At 46.8% G+C, this 18,577-nt stretch overlaps 1 protein-coding gene across 1 annotated transcript; it reads left to right on the plus strand.

Moving 5' to 3' along the window:
* Positions 1–2,349: 2,349 nt before the first annotated feature.
* Positions 2,350–17,401, plus strand: SH3BP4 (SH3 domain binding protein 4). The gene is made up of 4 exons (XM_010220424.2): positions 2,350–2,510; positions 4,800–7,159; positions 16,048–16,236; positions 16,556–17,401. Exons 1-4 carry the CDS (start codon positions 2,393–2,395, stop codon positions 16,778–16,780), a joined length of 2,892 nt encoding a protein of 963 aa, XP_010218726.2. The 5' UTR covers positions 2,350–2,392; the 3' UTR covers positions 16,781–17,401.
* The last annotated feature ends 1,176 nt before the right edge of the window (positions 17,402–18,577 follow it).

Consider the following 18,577-nt stretch of genomic DNA (forward strand, 5'->3'; position numbering starts at 1 on the left):
TAGGTCACCTCTATGCTCACATGTGTGTCCCCAGCCTTCCTGGTCACCCCCAAAACTCCAGAGGACATATTGATGAAACAAGAGGAGGTTTTAGCCGCACTTATATGAGTTCCAAGCCTCTAGGTTGCTGGTGGAACTCCTGGCCTCTTCTCCAAGCAAGCGGGGAATGGGTTAATTTATCTCTTGGCACTCGTACGGCTGCCCTTCCACAGTGTTTAACCGTGCAGAGCATTTCTGGATGTGTTTGGTGTGGTTGGTGAATCTGCCCCATCCCTGTTGGTGTGGTGAGATGGGAGGGTTTTGGAACAGAGGGCAGAGGTGATGTGCTCCTGCCCACCAAAAATGCTTTGCCAAAAGGGGAAGAAGAGCATTAGCATGAGTTGGATCAGTCTGCTTGGCATGTAGAGAGCAGAGGAGCTATCTGACGCTGGGCAAGGTGACTTGGAATCCTCTTAGCATCTGTACAGTACCAGAGCTAGAGTGGGGAGTTGCAATTTGGAGGTGACTTGAGGGAGCCTCCCAGGAAAATGTGTGTGCATGCAGTGGGGACGAATGCAGGCTGGGGACAGCTTTCTGTGACCCACCAGCTCTATGCTCCTCAAACCTCCAGCCTACCAGCCACGTGATGTGACGGGTGCGGTGCGGCTAAAAATACCCTTACAGCGCCTCCTCCTCGTGACCAGCTGAGATGATGACGGCATTGTGGCTTTGAAAGGGCCATGGGTTGCGTTTGGAGTGTGGTCTGAGCGGGCCGCTTAGCACGTGATCGCGCTGCAGCCCCTGTTTCCTGCCCCGAGCTCTCTGGTGTCCCACTGGAACAAGTGATTTTCGGAGGAACTTCCCAAGCCGGCACCCACCACCACAACACATTGGTTTGTGTTTACTGTCATCATCCTATTACTTGGATCTCGTGATCACTTTACTGGGGTGGAAGCTCAGGTCCCCTTCAGCAGTGTTGTGAGTTATTAGAAGAGCAGGTCCAGGTATTTTTTGAATTAATTGCAAGCACCTCAAAATCTTGTGTGTTTTGGGTTCGATGTAAGTAATCAAAACGGAAAAGGGCAAGCGAGCAGAGAAGACCAAGGCAGTATGAAGTTGCAAGAGAAAGAGGAAAATCTGCTTTACTGCAGAGACAGAGGTTTGCATCAGTTGGTGAGGTCCAAGGCTGGTTGCATCTCCAGCTGGTCTCGTTGGTGACGCCCAGGGTGGGAGGGGAGCCCGTGACAGACATGTCCATGAAGGTTCTGCTCCTCACTCTGCTGGACCCACTGGCGTCTCTTGTTCATTGTGATTTCCTATGAATTTGTTGCCTCTGAGATCAGTCACTCCATGGACACCTTGCAAACAGTTTCTGTAAGATGTTGGCCTCAGCTGTTTGTGGTTTTGTCTGCGGGGCAGAGGAGACTTAAATAGAGGCAGAGGAAGCAGGTGTCAAGAGTGAATCCCTCGTCTGTCTTGGGATTCCTGGAAGGAGCAAGTGGGAAGAACCTTTTCTTGTTTCAAGATGATGTTAATACTGTGGCAGGAGGCAGCAGTGACCCGGTTTTCCATGCAAAATCCTGTCACGTGAACCTCCTCCAAGTTGACTTGGCAATCGTTATCCTGTGGGATCCCGCAGTCTCACTGCTCCCAGCTGGGAGCACTTTATCATTTTATAAATATGCATTGCAGGAGTGTAAAAATACCCTAAAGTTCAAAATTGTTACTAAAGAGGAAGAAGGACCAGTTTATGAGCCAGGGAACATCCTACCCCGAAGTAACTCTTAGGGGAAAGAGGCCTGTTTTTGTACAAGGGCGCAAACGAAGAACAAGACTGGGCTGTCTGTGATATCCGAAGCCTTTGATAATTTGTATGCATGATTGTACATACGCTTGTTAGGAGTAGCACGGATAATCTTTCTTGACGTTTTAAGGAGGATGCAAGACAGTTTTTCTGAACCAGCGCTGTAGGGCTAGCATGCACATAGGAAAAGATGCCTTTCTCCAGCGGTGCTTTTTTGATAAACAAATAAAAGGAAGGAGGGAAGCATACAGCTGGAGACGTGAGCAAAAGGATAAGCAAATTGCCCACAGGTTGGCGTGAGGCTGAAGCTGTGAAACACATTTCCTTTGCATCCTTTGGGATATTTTGCAGTGCCGTGTTTGAAGATCTCCATCCTGTCAAGCTTGAGCCAGTCAACATTTCCAAGTGCATGACATGGGTGTTGTACTGTAAACTAGGGCTTTCCCTAACCTCTTGTCTTTTGCTTTCCTTCGCAGGCTGGTTACCCAGGCTCTAGGGGTGCTGTGGTGACGCTGGGATCCCTGTAGCTGGCTGTGCCAGCCTAGCAGCTCACCGCCACGGAGAGGCCATGAGCGCCTAGCGCTCCCTGAGCAACGAGGCGGCTTCGAGATGGCGGCTCAGAGGATCCGGGCGGCCAACTCCAGTGGCCTGCCGCGCTGCAGGTCGGAGGGGACGCTCATCGACCTCGGCGAAGGGTTCTCAGAAAACAGCTTGAGCGACATCAAAGGTGAGGGAGTCCTTCTCCATCTCTTGGCTTGGTGGATGCTTGGCCACCACGCGCACCTCTTTGCTCATCCCTGGCATGGGCTTTACCTTGGTGTGAGGTGTGGGATGCAGAGATATGTGTGGGAAAGGATGCTTGGAAGCTGGACGCACCATTGTCCTGGTCCAGCTCGAGCCATCTTGAATAGCTGCCTGCTATATCAATCTGGACGTGCATGTGACGTCTGGATGCAGAAACAGAGAGGGAAAACATGAGGATTGCTTACAAGGGAGATGAGTAAAAGGCAACCTGATGGAGAGAGATGAAGCAATGAATAATACGCCTTCCTGTTTACTGCCGCTTTTTTGTTTTCTTCACCAAGATCAGAACAACGGGATATTCAGTGAAACTGAAAGGCAGCAGATTTTATGGTTTTTCTCTCTCTCTGTTCCGGAAGCACGTGGCTGTTATTGCTGGGAGATAAAACAAGACAAAGGAGAATACTTTAATTCATAAGGCTGAGTGAGGGTCTCTGTTTATTGCAAATGGAAAATAAACCCTAAGTGCAGCATGCCTTCCCTTCCCCCTGCATAGGAGGTCAGCTGTTAAATCATCTCTCTCTGGTTTGACAGACCTTCAGCAGCAAGATCTTTGTCCTAAACAGTGTCCTAACCACAGGCTTTTCCTGATCTCCCTGTCCTCCCTGAGAAACCAGGTATCAGAGAAAGGTTTGCTGGTAACCCTGAGCTGTGGGTTCTCCCCAGCAAAGGGCTTGAGATATGTAAATACTTTTATAGCGACTTACTACCAGTGACAAAGAGGTTTCAGTGGGATTTTTTTTAAATGTGATTTTTGCAGTGAGTAAATGTCCTCATGACTTTCATTGCCTGCTGGGAGAGGGAGGGGATCGGGAAGTGAGTGAAGTCATCTGTGTACAATCTCTTCTTTTTTCAATATCAGAGCCCTCAAGTCATTGTTTTTGAAGATTTGTTTTTTTGCTTATGTTTAAGTTACTTTTTAATTCCATAGTGGCATTGTGAACTGCTCTGTGACTGTTAAAGGTCTACTCTTTCTGTCGTGTTTTCTTGGTTTTGTAAGGCTGTCAGGCATACTAACCTTCCAACTGCCCTCCTTTTCCATGTGATTTTATATGATCAAAAAATCTCTGCTCTGCCATCCGTTTGCCTCCAGGATTTAGGGACTTCCTATGTGAATTTTTATAGTATTTTTTTTCCCTCCAGAGAGCTAACAAGGATATCAAAACAGTCGTCGTCCTAGTTCTCTTGCTGCCCTGTGTTTGTGAAAATGCAGCACTTTTCCCTATCCCCTGTAGGTTTTGTTGTCTTAGGCTTCTGTAGTAAGATGACAAATGTCCAAATGCCAACATAACGTTATCTGCAGCTTGATTCTGGTGCTTTTTAAAGAAATAAGTCTTTAACAGGAAACGGAAAGCAATAAATACAGTGATGGCTTGAACATCTGTAGTCTTTCTTGAGCCGCTTTGTTTGTAATTGGGATCTGGTAGTACCAGCAGAATGACTTTCAAACAGACTTCTGCTGAAAGCATCACGCTGAAAGGGAAATTGGACATGCTGCCATGCTACCACCTTAGCGGGTGCCATTAGTTGTTTCCAACCATGAGATGCAAGATGTTTCATATAAAAGAGCGATTAGGGCAGGACGAAACCACTTTTAGGCTGCTACTGCTGCCTTGAATTACTGGGCGACGTACTTGAAAAACAGGTGTTCACCTTCAGCTGCCGAGTTAACTATTCACAAAAAAATCAAAGACATCAGTGATAAAAAGACATGGCAGCTAAAGACATTGAGATACCACTGACCAAACGTGTAGGAAAAAGTCTGTGAAGGATCACCTGGGTCATTTTGGTTTTGTACAGTCTAACATCAGTTATTGCAATCTGCTGGAAGGAGGTTTGCCTTTCCTGCACCTGCATTGCTATTATGGGACTGCAATAAATTGTTTCCTCTCCTGTGTAGGCTCCTGCTCAGCTGCTTTGAACCCCCGTGTGTCAGATTATGAACTCTTTGGAGAAGACATTCTCTTGCACCACACAGACACCTCAAAAACAGTGGAGGGAGATATTTTGTTTCTCAAAATCTTCAAATTTTTGTTTGAAATTTGTTTTGTTTCTCAAAATAGTTTCTCAAGCCTAAAGATATACTAACTAAAAACTAACTTGGCTTTACAGGTTCAAGTAGCATGGGTTGCTTACTTGAAATAAATGTGTATAAATAACTTGTGACTCACTTGTTGCTTGATTCCTTACACTGCTGTTTTTCTTCACATTGCAGTGCCTTCCCCTAGTGCCTTGTTGATCGACAATCCCACGTCCTTTGGAAATGCGAAGGAAGTAATAGCAATCAAAGATTATTGTCCAACTAATTTCACCACCTTGAAGTTTTCTAAGGGGGACCGCCTCTACGTCTTAGACACGTCAGGAGGCGAGTGGTGGTATGCCCACAACACTACAGAAATGGGTTACATCCCTTCCTCTTATGTGCAGCCTGTAAACTACCGCAACTCCTCCTTAACAGACAGCGGCATGATAGACAATCTACTGGAGAGCCCTGATGAGGGGGTCAAGGAGTTGGATCTGCTTGGAGAATGGACTGATGGGAAAAGAAATTCTGCCAAAACCTACAGTAATAACCCTTTCTTGAATGGAGTTCAGACAAACCCATTTCTGAATGGGAATTTGCAAACAATGACCAGCTCTGACAATGAGTCCAACTCCAAAGCTACTGTTGACTTGCTGCTTTTTGACACAGGAGCTCCTAATTCAGCAGTTTCCAGTTCAGCCGCTAATAGCAGCATGGGTAACATTTTTGAGGAGTTTCCATGCACAAACAGGTTGGAGATGGAACAGACTGTGAAACGGGACAATCCCTTCTTTAGGAGCAAACGCTCCTACAGTTTGTCCGAGCTGTCCGTTCTTCAAGCTAAGTCGGACACTCCAACATCAGGCTTCTTCAGTGGTTTGAAGTCTCCCACCCCAGAGCAGTTCCAGAGCAGGGAAGATTTTAGGACCGCGTGGCTGAATCACAGGAAGCTGGCCCGGTCTTGCCATGATTTGGATTTGCTTGGTCAAAGTCCTGGCTGGGGCCAGACACAACCTGTGGAGACCAACATTGTCTGCAAACTGGATAGCTCTGGTGGTGCTGTTCAGCTTCCAGATACCAACATTAGCATCCATGTGCCAGAGGGTCATGTGTGCCCTGGAGAAACACAGCAGATCTCCATGAAAGCGATGCTGGATCCACCACTGGAGCTGAACAGTGACAAGTGCAGCACCATCAGCCCAGTCCTACAGATCAAACTGAGCAATATGGAGGTGAAAACCTTCATCATTTTGGAGATGAAGGTGTCGACAGAGGTCAAGAATGACATAATGAGCAAGAGTTTGGTGGGACTGCAGTGCCTACGGAGCGATATGAAGGAGGGGCCGTACACGCCAATGCAGCTGAGCTACTCATATGGGGACACAATACAAGTCCAGCTGGAGAATCTGGAGCCTTGCATGTACATCGCAGCTGTAGCCCAAGGGCAGAACATCCTCTACCCTCACACTGTTTGGGATTACATCAGCAAGAAGATCACGGTTGGTGTCTATGGCCCAAAACACATCCATCCTTCTTTTAAAACTGTTGTGGCTGTGTTCGGCCATGAATGCGCACCCAAGACTCTACTGGTGAATGAAGTCACACGACAGGCTCACAATCCTGCTCCTGTGGCCCTGCAACTTTGGGGTAAACATCAGTTCACTTTGTCACGGCCTCAGGACCTCAAAATCTGCATGTTCTCCAACATGACCAACTATGAGGTAAAAGCTAGTGAGCAAGCCAAAATTGTACGAGGTTTCCAGATGAAGCTGGGCAAGGTCAGCCGCCTTATCTTTCCCATTGCATCTCATGACCCCAATGAGCTCTCAGACTTCACTCTGAGGATACAGGTCAAGGATGACAAGGATGCGATTTTGACCCAGTTCTGTGTCCAGACGCCACAGCCACCTCCTAAAAGTGCCATCAAGCCAACAGGGCAGAGGCGATTTCTCAAGAAGAATGAGGTTGGAAAGATCATTCTTTCACCTCTGGCTGCCACTGCCAAGTATCCAGTTTTTCAGGACCGGCCAGTGTTGAACTTGAAGTATGGCAAACTACTGAAAACCGTGGTGCGACAAACCAAGAACCACTATTTGCTGGAATACAAGAAAGGAGATGTCATAGCCCTTCTCAGTGAGGAGAAAATCAGGTTGAAAGGGCAGCTGTGGACAAAAGAGTGGTATATTGGCTACTACCAGGGGAAAATAGGCCTTGTGCACACCAAAAATGTGCTTGTGGTTGGGAAGGTCAAGCCCAGCTACTTCAGTGGGCCTGACCTCACTACCAGCCTATTGCTTGAGCAAATCCTGAGACCCTGCAAATTTCTAACCTATATTTATGCCTCAGTGAGGACTCTGCTCATGGAGAACCTCAGCAGCTGGCGGTCGTTTGCTGATGCACTAGGGTACTTGAACTTGCCGCTCACGTTTTTCTGCCGAGCAGAGCTGGACAGTGAGCCAGAGCGAGTGGCCTCTGTGTTGGAGAAGCTGAAGGAAGATTGCAACAACTCTGAGAACAAGGATAGGAAATCTTTCCAGAAAGAGCTGATGACGGTGAGTACAAGGTCTGCTGGGACATTTCAATTCTCTGTGATGTATTCAGAGCAATCAGTATGAATGGGAAATTTCCTAACTCAATATGCACAAATGATGTGTGATTTTTCTTTTCTTTTCTTCTTTTTTTATTTTTTTAAGGTCTTCTGCAGGGGGCTCAGCACAGCGAGGTGTAAAGTTTTGCCCTGTTATTATGTGTTGGCAAGTTTAATGATAAGTTGTCTGTAAATGAAGGCATCGTTGCACAAAATACTATACATAAACATCGTATTGGGGGAACAGACAGGACTGATTCAGAAGGTAGATGGTCTGAAGCCCCTCAATATCAGTGGAACTTTGGTCCAGTATTTTCAGAGCATTCAAGTGGGCATTTATATACCTTAGTGGTATATAAATGGCATGCTTCCAGCAGTCACCTGAAAGCTGCTAGTCCTTTCATCCCTGATGTAATAGCAATATGTGTGATGGAGCTCTTGGCTGTCATGGCAATTCTGAAGATAGCACAGAAAACCGGGAAAGGGCAGGAACCCTAAAAGCTATTGTTAGGGTAGGAAAGCCGCCTCTTGATTCACATGATTTTGGATTGCTGAGTAGAGTAATGCATGCTGGAGAGGAGGTTTATGGATACTGTGAAGGATGGATGCTACTGTGAAGGATAGTTTGTAAAGATGAAGCAACCCAAAATTACTGTTTTTTAAAAAATTAATAATAGTATAATGTCTTTTACTCCTTGAGTGACATCTAAACTAATGACACTTCTGAGTTGGGATGCTTTGTGTTCTTTGTGTTCAACTGTGAATCGTTTTTGCAAATTGTCTAAAATTTTTGTGCACTTTATGTCCTAAAAGGCTTTTGGGGTGAAGTGCTGTCTGTGAGTATGCATAGGATGCCATTAGGAGGATTCTTAAAATGAATCATCTTCACAAGGACAAGTTCTAACATTTCATAGAATATAAGTCAAAAAAAAATAGCAAGCCTTACTGTCTCAGAGAGATTTGCAGCTCTTGACTTCTAACAGGCTCCTGTAGAAGCAGATAACTGGGTTACAGCAAATCATGTGCTTTAAAATGCCAATTTAATTATGGAATAGCAAAAGCTTCCCTCGGCAGTGATGTGCACAGGCAGTAGTGCAAGAACATGCAGCATGCAAAATGAAATTATGAATGAGTAACCTGAGTCAAAAGGACTGGGGCTAAATGAAATATTGCATATCACTGCTTCCGTTTAATAAGAACGATGAATTCTGAGGACTGAATAGTTGGGTGTAAGAAGTTATAAAGAGTGTGGAGCCATTCATTACTCGTGGAAATCCTGTCTAGCATGTTCAAGGGGTTACTCGTGAATGTATTTACTCAGCCTAATATTGCAGTAGAGCTAATAACTCTTTACAAAAAGCCCTGTTCAACTTTTGGTGTCAGTGTGGAAAATGGGAAGATAGTTTGTGAAAGGTGTGACTCATGGCTGTTACATTGCAATTAGGGTGATCACTGGAGCTGTCTTTGTTCATGTTCATTTAGGGGAAGGATATTAAAATGCAGAGTTGAACTGCCCAAGGGAGCACAGAGAGTTTGGGAAGCTGTAATTACTGGAGGATATTGCAGTTCCTCTGTGCTCCTCTGGCTGGCTCGGACCAGCTTTCTTCCAAACGCAGCTGTGTTCTTGTCCCTTTTTGAAGGGAACTCCCTGTGTGCTAGACCAATGGAGATGGCAAAGAGCAGCACGGGTGGTGTCACAGTGAGCTTTAATAGATGAGGCTTGCACCTTTTCGGACACTCTCCTGTTCTTTGCAGACGTTGATTGGTGTGATTAGCCATTTTAGCAGCCCAAAACTGATGGTGCTAAGCTACCCATCAGACACTTTGTCAAGAAGCCAAGGATCTGCTGTGGTTGCAATCATTTATCTGACCAGAGATTACAGTAGATCACAAGTAACCTTGCTGTGCGAGTAGCAATTTGTGCCTAAACAGGGCAACTTTGGCTCTTGGTACCGTGCAGACACTGTGGCACCAATTGATGGCAGGCCATGCCACCAATGCTGATGTTTTTTAGGGGTTCTTGTCATCATGTGCAGTTGTGTCTCAGTCTTGAGGACCATCCAAAAAGGAGAAATACCACGGTATTTTTTTGTTTTGTTTTGTTTGCCATCACTGGAAGCAGCAGCAGGCTGACAGAAAACTGGGCTCAGCAGTATGGTTGGAGCAGCGTGTTCCCATCCGTTAGTTCTGAAGGTTGTCCATAAAGGCTGAACAAAAAAAGTAGTAACCAAAATGCTAGAGCATCTCAGTGAGCCATTTAAAGTCTTCTATGGCTGGTTGCTGTGTTAGAGAGAGGGCAGCTTGTAAGTGAAAACCTTCCTGAGATGTGATCTGCTTAAAAAGGATCAACTGGTATAGCCACATTGTCCTCCCAGCTCCAAATGGTCCTGTAGCAGAGCATGGGCAGCAGGTAGGAGGAGGATTCAGGAGACCTTGGGCGAAGCATGGAATAAGACCTGACCCAGTAGCTCACATCTGCTCCCAGGAGCATGCTAGGAAGGGCTCTGTGCTGGTGCCATCTGCACAATTGTTGCACCTTTAGGTGAGGCTTGGGGTGATGGTTTGCACCTCCAATCCCTATGCAGTGTGAGCTTGGTGCACCTTGCACACAACTGTGTCCCATGCTGTTTTAGCCACAGCTCTTTTGGCTGGAGCAATCTCCTCTTCAACTTGTAAGTCAGGAGAAAGCTTCAGTCATGGCTGATTTCTGCCATTGGAAACACCTTGTGTCTAAAGGTCGGTTTGCACCTTGAGTCAACAGCCTAGGTGAGTGATGTGGTGAAATGCATGTTCCTGTTGCTAAAGGCTTCAAGGCCTTTGAGCTGTTTGCCCTACTGCTTTGAAAACCTGTTGTAAGCACTGTGATGTCTTTACTCCAAGGATCAAAGGTAGTCCGTAGGTCATGGAAAAGTTGAGCCAGACCTAAATGTTTAGATGAACAGAGGCATGAGGCTCTCTGGATTCTTATACACCAGTCGACTCAAGGGGAGAGCCATTAGTTGCCTGAAAAAAACATATTGCTCCCAAAGGGATGCAGCTAGTGCAGAATCCCATAATAGGTTTTATTTTCATTATTCAAATGGAAATTGTGAGTCTGAGTCCGCTGATAAAGAATGAACCCTGTCCATGGTGTAAGAGAACGCTTCCTCTAAACCCCTCGCTGCCGTTTAATCCTCCTTGGCTCCAGAGAAATTAGACTGAGCATGATCTTAGAAAGAAAAAAGAAAATAAACAGGTGCTTCGGAGTATGACAACTGAGCAGCAATATTTTTTGTGTGTGTTTAATTTTATTTGTAACAAGCAGACTTGCTGTCTAGCATCTGCTGGTGAGACGAATCGGTTGGATTAAACTCTGATCTGGCCATTTCACATTAAATTTGGATGCCTCATTTCAAAGCAGGGGAACAGTAAGCAGGCTCATCAGGCTTCAGTGTTGATCACACAAGATGAGGTGGGCAGAGGCATACACCAGTAGCCAAGCGTGGAAGGCCTCCAGGTGAATGGCGTGCTCTGTTGTGATGGCTAGTTAATAAATAATCGTTTTTTTCTTTCTTTCTTTCTTTGAAACCTAGCACTAGCAGCAGTGTGTGAAGGTAACTGCGGAGAACATTCTTCAGAAGTTAGTCATCACATCAGAGAGAGAGCTATACCCCTCCCCTCCTCTCTGCCCATCAAAAGCAAACTACATGCAGATTACCTTACCAAAAGAGCCTGTAATAATTTGAGTTCCAAATTTGCAAGATGCTTTGAGCTGTGCTGATGCCTCAGGAGGGAAGTCCCTTGCTGGGTGGTGTGCTCAGCAGGACCCCCGTACGCTCTGCCCTCTGACAGTGCTGTGCACAATGCTGTCTACTCAGGTTGGTGGAGGTGCTGGAAGCTGTGCTCATAGGTGAACCTTGTTTCTAAGCTGTGTTCCCATGGCGGGGAAGAGGCACTTTCTCCAAAAGCATCTCAAACAAACTTCCTTCTAGCCAGGCTGCCAGTAACTGTCTCTCCTTGGGTGTTAAGAGATGGGAAGAAGTGTTTGCTTACATCTCCATGGAAGAGTTTTAAGGCAATATGTTTCTCCCTTGTGGCTGGTTCCTGCATCCCAGCTATCAGGAGGAAACACCATTAGAGTCTACAAGCTCTCAGAGTGCAAAAAAAAATCGGTTTCAGGCTTGTAGGAAAAGGCCTTTGGGTGCTTTTGAAAATGTTACTCACCTACCGCAGCATAATCAAATGCACTCAAGTCGCTACAGGGAAACACGCCAGGTTTCATTTGAGAAGCAAGACCTGACTTGCCACAGAGCAACTACACTACCTGGTCCTTTGGAGCTGGAGTTAAGGGTGATGAGATGCAGCATTTCTCTTTCTCTCTTTAGATACATCGTTTTTATAGAGCCTTGCGTTTTTCTCTTCCTTTCCAAAAAGACCCTGCTCAGAAGCAATGGAAGGATAAAGATGTTTTCTTGTCCATAGTTTCTGTAGGCCCCAAACAACTGCTGATGGGCCCAAATAGCTCTGGGTCCCCTTAATATCCTGCAGTGCCCAGGCTTGGGCTTTGCACTAGCGTTTGTGAAGCAGGCCAGCCCCAAGTTGCTTATGCTGGTGCCCTCTTGCTCCTGCATCCGGAAGCAATCTGCTGGATGGGGTAGTGCCTTTGGGTCAGAGGTGGAAGCCACCTGCTGCCTCTGCCCTGCACTCAGGGGAGCAAATGCCCACCTGCATGTGTAGATAGCACTTGTTGCTCCCATAAGGAATTTATGCAAGTGCTACACTGGAGTTGGTGGAAATTTTTGTGTAGGACGTGGTTTGTCCTTGCGCAGACAGGTGGCTTACAGCAGCTCCTTTTCACATGAGTAACTTAACTTTTGTGTTTTTTTTTTTCTTTCTTCCCTACCTCTCATCAAATAAGAGAGAGCTGCAGAAATGTGTTCTGCTCCTGGTTCCTCCATGGGCCAGGCCCAGGTGGTGTGCTGGGAACAAAAGGAAAATATTCCCTCAAACACAGCTGGCATGGGAAAACCCTGCCTGGAAATCAAAGCAAGGTTACACCAAAGAAACCCGCAGCAACCACCTATGCAATGCGTCCCTGCATGCGGGCCTGCCCTGCAGACAGTTTTTATTTTGGGGGCATTTGCAGGGAGATGGTTGATGTTCCCGTGCTCCTCAGTAGCGGGGCTGGGCTGTTGTGCCTTATTGCTGCGGTCTCTGCTCTTGGGACTGCTGGCCGGGAGCTGCTGCGTGGGGCTGGGTGTTCTGCTGCAGGGGTGCTCCTCTCTGCACGCACCGTCCCTGAACACCCAGCCTCGCTTTCTTGGCTTTTAACTTGTGTAAGAACTGCCTTCTTGCACAGTCCTGCAGTAGTTAATAGAGCACTAAATATTACTCCTAAGTGTAACCGTATCTGCTCCTCCGCCTCTCCACCCAGCCGAATGCCACCTTGCAAAAGTTCCAGGCGTTGATTAACGTGCAATAAGGCTCGGGTTCTCCAGGGTCTTTCCCAAGTTAAATGGTGTTTAAGGAATCATTAACTAGTTAAAAGCCATTTCCCTAATGACTTCCTCCTTTCGATTCACTTGTGGGGCGGGAATGGATTCTGGGTGGTTTTACCCTGCCTGGGTAAAGAGGAAGGATTTGCCAAAGACAGGGCAAAAGGAGGCAGCCAGTTTTCAAAGGGCTTCACCAAATTCTGAGAGAAGTGGGTGTCAAGAGGAAGGAGACTGCATGGGTGCACCTGTGGCTGGGAGTAGGGCTGTGGGTGGCCATGAGTTTGAACAGGACAGCTGCAAAACCCTTGCAAAAGCGAGCCTTAAGCAAGTGTTGTGCCGCAACTGCTCTCTGTAGCTGCCTATTCCCTTTGTTTTTCTCTTCCTCTTTTTGCGTAAGTGAACACAGGCAAGCAAAAGGGAGAGGGAGGCGAAGGGGGGTGCAGAAATGGCAGGGTGCATCATCAACCCAAGCTGTGTGGAGCAGCCGTGTTCATCGGCTCCTTCCTTGGCGTCGTGCCCAAGCTCCCCTCGGGGCTGTCGGTGCTGCGCTCGCTCAGATGCTGTTTTCCCCGACGAGAGCGTTGGAAGTGGGATTCTGCATTCCAGAGGCGAAATGCAAATGCTGCCTCCCTGGGTGCGTAGCAGGGATGGGTCCTCCTGCGCCGCTTTGAAGTGCAACCCAAGCAGCAGAGCGTTGCCTCTACTCCAGTGCATGCCCAGCTGGTGGAGCAAGCTCAGAGGCCTCTATGGCCGATACACAGGGTAGGCTTTGGTGGTGACCATCATTAGGGACCAGGGGTAATGGGAAGGGAGCGACCGTAGGAGCTGGGTGCGCACATGCAATTCCGCTTGGGAGCTTGGCGTAGAGTGGAGGAGGAGGATGGGAAACAAAATTGGAGTGTAATCCCAAAAGCGCCTGCTGGAGGATTAAAGTCTCTTGTGAACGCTGCTGATCCCGGCTGGACTTTCAGAAGAGCCCCAAGCCTGCTGGTAATTTGTGCATTTCTGCGGTGAAATGGAAGGGGTTGTGAACTGGCCAGCTTGTCTGTCACAGTTGCCTTTGAGGAATGAAGCTGTTTCTTGCTGTCCCTAAAAGACGTGGCCACACTATGACCTTTTGTGGCCATTTGTTTGTGTGCAAATGAAAAAAATTTCACCCTTACCTGCTAGATCTGCAGTTCAGGGATCATCCACCACCAAGTGTCATAACAAGCTCCTGGCCCTTGTGTTGCTCACTGAGACCTCACAGAACAAGAGGACTTGGTCATATCGGGTGCACTGAGAGGTGTCTCATTCCCTATCTCAGCCTGGGCATGAACGTCAAGTTCATGTGCCATGGCCCAAGTTGCTTGGAGATGGTGGTTTTCCAGGAAGATGGGTTTCTTCTCCCTCCTTTTCCTCCCCACCATCACTCCTTTTGGCCTCTTTCCAAGCAAAGGAAAGACCCCCACCATTTTCAGAGGAGAACCCCTGGAGAAGCAAGTGGTGTCCAACATGGATGAGGGCCAGCTGATTGCACAAGCAAGTGCAGCTGGGGTGAGCTCCGGCACAGGCAGCCAGAAGAGCAGGAAGAGGGCATGGTACCCTCTGAGTCCTCCTGGTCCAGGTGAGAAGGCAGCAAATCTGTTGGCTGCTCAATAAGTTAATGTTGCTGGAGAGCTGGACATGGAGTCCTTTGCAGAGGCGGTGATGAGTACGACGCAGATGTGAGATCTACATGCATTTTTAATGCCCATAAGAAAAAAAAAAAACACTCTTCAAATGTTTATTTCCTTGCTTAACAAGAGGGTTTATTACTCCTCTCGCTACTACAGGAAGGCTGTATAAGCACTTTGCTTGAAAAGCGAACGCCAGTCCGCAGCCGTAATTAGATTCGAGCCCTGCTTTACTCTGCGTAAGCTAGAAACAGATAAGGGAATCGGCGTGCATTTGCTTTGCAAATTGCTGGAGTGGTTTCAGATGTTACCCTTTTCTTCTGCCTCTTTGTTCCTGTCCCTGAGAGTTGGCGTATGGGAGGATTTAACCCCTGCTCTGCTTTGCAGTGAGATCAACTGGGTTCGCCTGGGTATGGTCCCCCTGTTAAAATGCTGCCCAACAGCCTTGGTGCTCTGACATCCTGGACCCACAGTGCTAATTCTGCTCTCTGCATGGCTCCAGCACTTAGCAATATAAAAACAAGAGGGTACTCAGCAAAGCAGAGAGGGAGCAAACAGAAAATGGGTTGAAGAGCTCTTTTTTATATCCTGCAATTCATGTGCAGAGTGACTGCTGCAAGCTGGCCCAGGGCATGGAAGCATAGAGGGAGGTGAAGAATGATTAAATGTTTCTGGGTGGTGAACTGTCCCCCAAGGGAGAGTCTCTGGTTTGCCTATCTTGTTTTGATGTTTTAATAACTTTTTTTTTTTTTTTTTGGCAATTTAAAACAGTCAGAAATGGTCACTTGAGGTTTAGGAGGTGATTTGGTCTGTGGACAGGATATGCTCCCTGCATTTAACTCAGGCCAGTCTTGGAGAGCTAGATACTGATTCTGCTGGTCAGGTCTTGTGGCCTGATACTTTGCTTTAAACCCTTCAGTTCCTGGCCTGTATTGCAAGTTTCTGCTCTTGCAGCCCATTTCTCATTTCCAAACCCACAATGTCCCTTTTTTCCTAGCTAAAGTCACTGCTCTGTGGGAAACTGTGGGTCTCCCTGGCTAAGCATTTTCTCCTCTTTTCTGCTCTTTGCAGCCATTTGCACTTAATAAATGATTTCAGGACATGATTCTGAGCTGACTAGGAAAGGGTCAATGGCAATGAAAGGAACAAGAGCTTCTCGATGCTGTGGTCGCATCCTATAATGCTCTAAAGTGAGCATTCACCTGGGTCTTACTCCAGTTTGTCTTCTCCCAGGTCTGCTCGCCAGGGCTTGTCCCAGAATGTTCTGTTTAGTCCATAACTGCTTGAGGGAAACTCTTGGGCCCTCTTGCTGTCTGTACTGAAGGGATGGTTCTCTGGACCTAGGGATGCAAGCTGCCTTCACCATGTTCAATTAATTATCTTGATTAAAAGCATCTGTTTTTCTCAGCTCTGAGATGCTTTAAACTGCTTAGGTGCTGAGTGAATATCTTGAGTGATTGCCTAGAAAATAAGGTTTTGCCGGCCAGCCCAGGCTACAAACCACATCAAACCAGGGTAGGGGACTTCATTCAATTATTGGGATTACTATTCTGTTGAGCCTGTTGGCCTAATTTCACCAGCTGTTGCCAGAAAGGAGGTGAGAGGATTTGGGAGTAACATCCTGAGAGACTCCCTTGAGTAATCCCTGAGTAACCTGCCTTTTTTTTCTTTTTTTTTGTCACCCTCCCTGATTCTCTGCTTGGTTTTTCCTGGTTGTCGCATAGGCCTTGCTGAAATTGGACTGCCAGGGGCTTGTCGTGAGGCTCATTCAGGACTTTGTGCTGCTGACCACGGCCGTGGAGGTGGCCCAGCGCTGGAGGGAGCTTGCTGAGAAGCTAGTCAAGGTCTCCAAGCAGCAGATGGATGCCTACGAGGCCCCGCACCGGGACAAAACGGGGGTAGTGGACAGCGAGGTGAGAGCCCTCCACGTTGGAGGGTTTCATGGGTTTCCTGAGACTGTTTTCGCTTGTGGCCAGTGCTCCAGATGTCTACAATGTCTTCTTCTGATGTGCCCTTAGGGAATAAATGGGATTTAAATATGATGAGGACATTCTGGGGTGTTTATATCTGAAATAAATTTGCTCAGGTATCACTGCATGTTGGGGATAGCGTTACTCGCTTGCTGGCTGTTCTGCCTCAAGCACCGGGGAAGGCCACTGCGGCAAACTGTTGAGAGCCACAGCTCTTGGATCATCTCTGTTCTTCTCCTTCCCTCTCTCCCGTGTGACGCAGGCCATGTGGAAGCCAGCGTATGACTTCCTCCTCACCTGGAGCAGCCAGATCGGGGACAGCTACCGCGATGTGATTCAGGAGCTGCATACAGGGCTGGACAAAATGAAGAACCCCATCACCAAGCGCTGGAAGCATCTCACAGGCACGCTGATCCTCGTCAACTCCTTGGACATGCTTCGGGCAGCAGCCTTCAGCCCACAAGACCACGAAGATTTTGCTATCTAAGTCGGGTTTCCTGGAGCAAGACGTTCTTCCGCGTCTCATTTGTTACTGGTGTCTTTATTTTCTGTGGGTTTTTTCCCTTTTTTTAGTAGCTGATTTTTAAAAATAAGTGGAGATTGCTCTCCCTGGGTTTTAGGAGGCCAAAGTTTGCAAGTTTTCACCAGGACTGGAAATCAGCAGGAGACATCTCTCCTCTTAGTGGGAGGGCATCCAGAGCAGATGTTTTTGTTCTATGCTGTGGAGAATTGATGCCAGTTAAACTATTTCTATTAAAAAGTCTAAAGCTGTCAAAGGATGGAGAGGGGAGTGGGAGGGAAAGATCGCAAAAAAGCGAACACATTTTTTTAGGCAATTAAAAATCTAATTTTTTAATGAGCAGTGAAGGTTGTAACCACTTTAGGGGGAAGTTTTTTTTTATGTTGTAGGAACTGCTTTTAAATTATCATCTTTGAGATGAACATGAATCATGTAAATACGTATTTAAGACAAAGCACAGTGAACGCCCTCTCCCCACCTCTGCTGCCAGGCTTTGGCTGGCCACCCAGCGTGACACTTCGTAAAACACCGGATTGACTTGGGATGTCTTCAACCCAGCAAGCCTCTTAGACTGAAATAAGCCTTTTTTTTTTTTTTTTTTTTCTCCTGGTTCACAAGCCCCATGACCTGTTGCTTTTGGTTGCTTTTTACTATGTACTTGCAAGTATGCATTTTCTCTTTTGTGGATGGAGAGATGCTCATTGCCTATTTTCAAATGCACAGGTACCACTCTTAGCCAGGAGAACTGGCAGTGCCCCCCACACCTGGCTGAGGGGATGGTTCATGCCAGCTGGTCTCCTCCTGGGCATCCCAGCTGTTTTTTTCTGGAAGAAGCTGGAGAGAGTTGTAGTTGGACAGAGACCCACTCCTTGCTGCCCTGTGGAAGCGGCTGGTAAGATGCTGGGAATGGTTAGCCCAGCCGTTGCAGGGAAATGTGCTTGGATGCTTCTTCCCTGGAGTTTATGGCCTGGGAAACTGGCCAGAAAGCAGAGGAATTGTTGCAATCTACATCCCCCCTTTAAAAAAAAAAAAAAAAAAAAAAAAAAAAAAGAGAGAGAGAGAAAACGTCTCACCTAACTTGAAATCCAATCCAAAGCTCACTGAAGACTTGTTACTCACTGGAGATTTGTTACACGACTTAATGCTCATTGCCATTGATTTCAGTGAGCTTTGAATTGAGCTGTTAAAGGTTCCTGAATTCCAATTTAACTTGTAAATATTCTTTGCTATAAAAATGGTGCCATGGAGCTAAATAGTGCTATGTGGCACTACGTGCCCATACTTTTCCCCCTTCTTTTTATAGCTGACTCTTTTGAACAACCTCCTCCTTCCTCCTGCTCCCCAGCTTTGAAATATTTTACATGGGAGGAAAATATTTTTGCACAGAAAGATGATTTTATTTTAAGTGCAACGTTCCTTTATAGTAAAACGCTGCTACACAGAAAGGTTAGTTGTTAATGACGCTTTCATTTCATGTCGATCCAAAATGAAACAAAAAACCCACCATGGAAAAGATGCATCATTTAAATCCCAGAACTTCACGCTGACAGCAGCACACAAGAAACAGGTTACTGCAGCCTTGCTGCCAAGCAGGATGGGGAATTATCATTCAGTTGCAGGCGATGGTAATATTTCTCCACTGCAAACCTTGGGAAGTTGCAGGTGACATTAGCTTTCTGGCCACAGCTGAGCTTGGGACAATTTGGCTGGTTCATGTTGTCTATCTTTTCTTCTCCCTGTGATCTAAGATAGGGGCAGCGTGAT

The sequence above is a fragment of the Tinamus guttatus genome, unplaced genomic scaffold (assembly GCF_059628265.1).
Source record: "Tinamus guttatus ecotype Peru unplaced genomic scaffold, ASM5962826v1 Tinamus_guttatus_pri_ptg000260l, whole genome shotgun sequence".
In the NCBI taxonomy this organism is placed as follows: Eukaryota; Metazoa; Chordata; class Aves; order Tinamiformes; family Tinamidae; genus Tinamus; species Tinamus guttatus.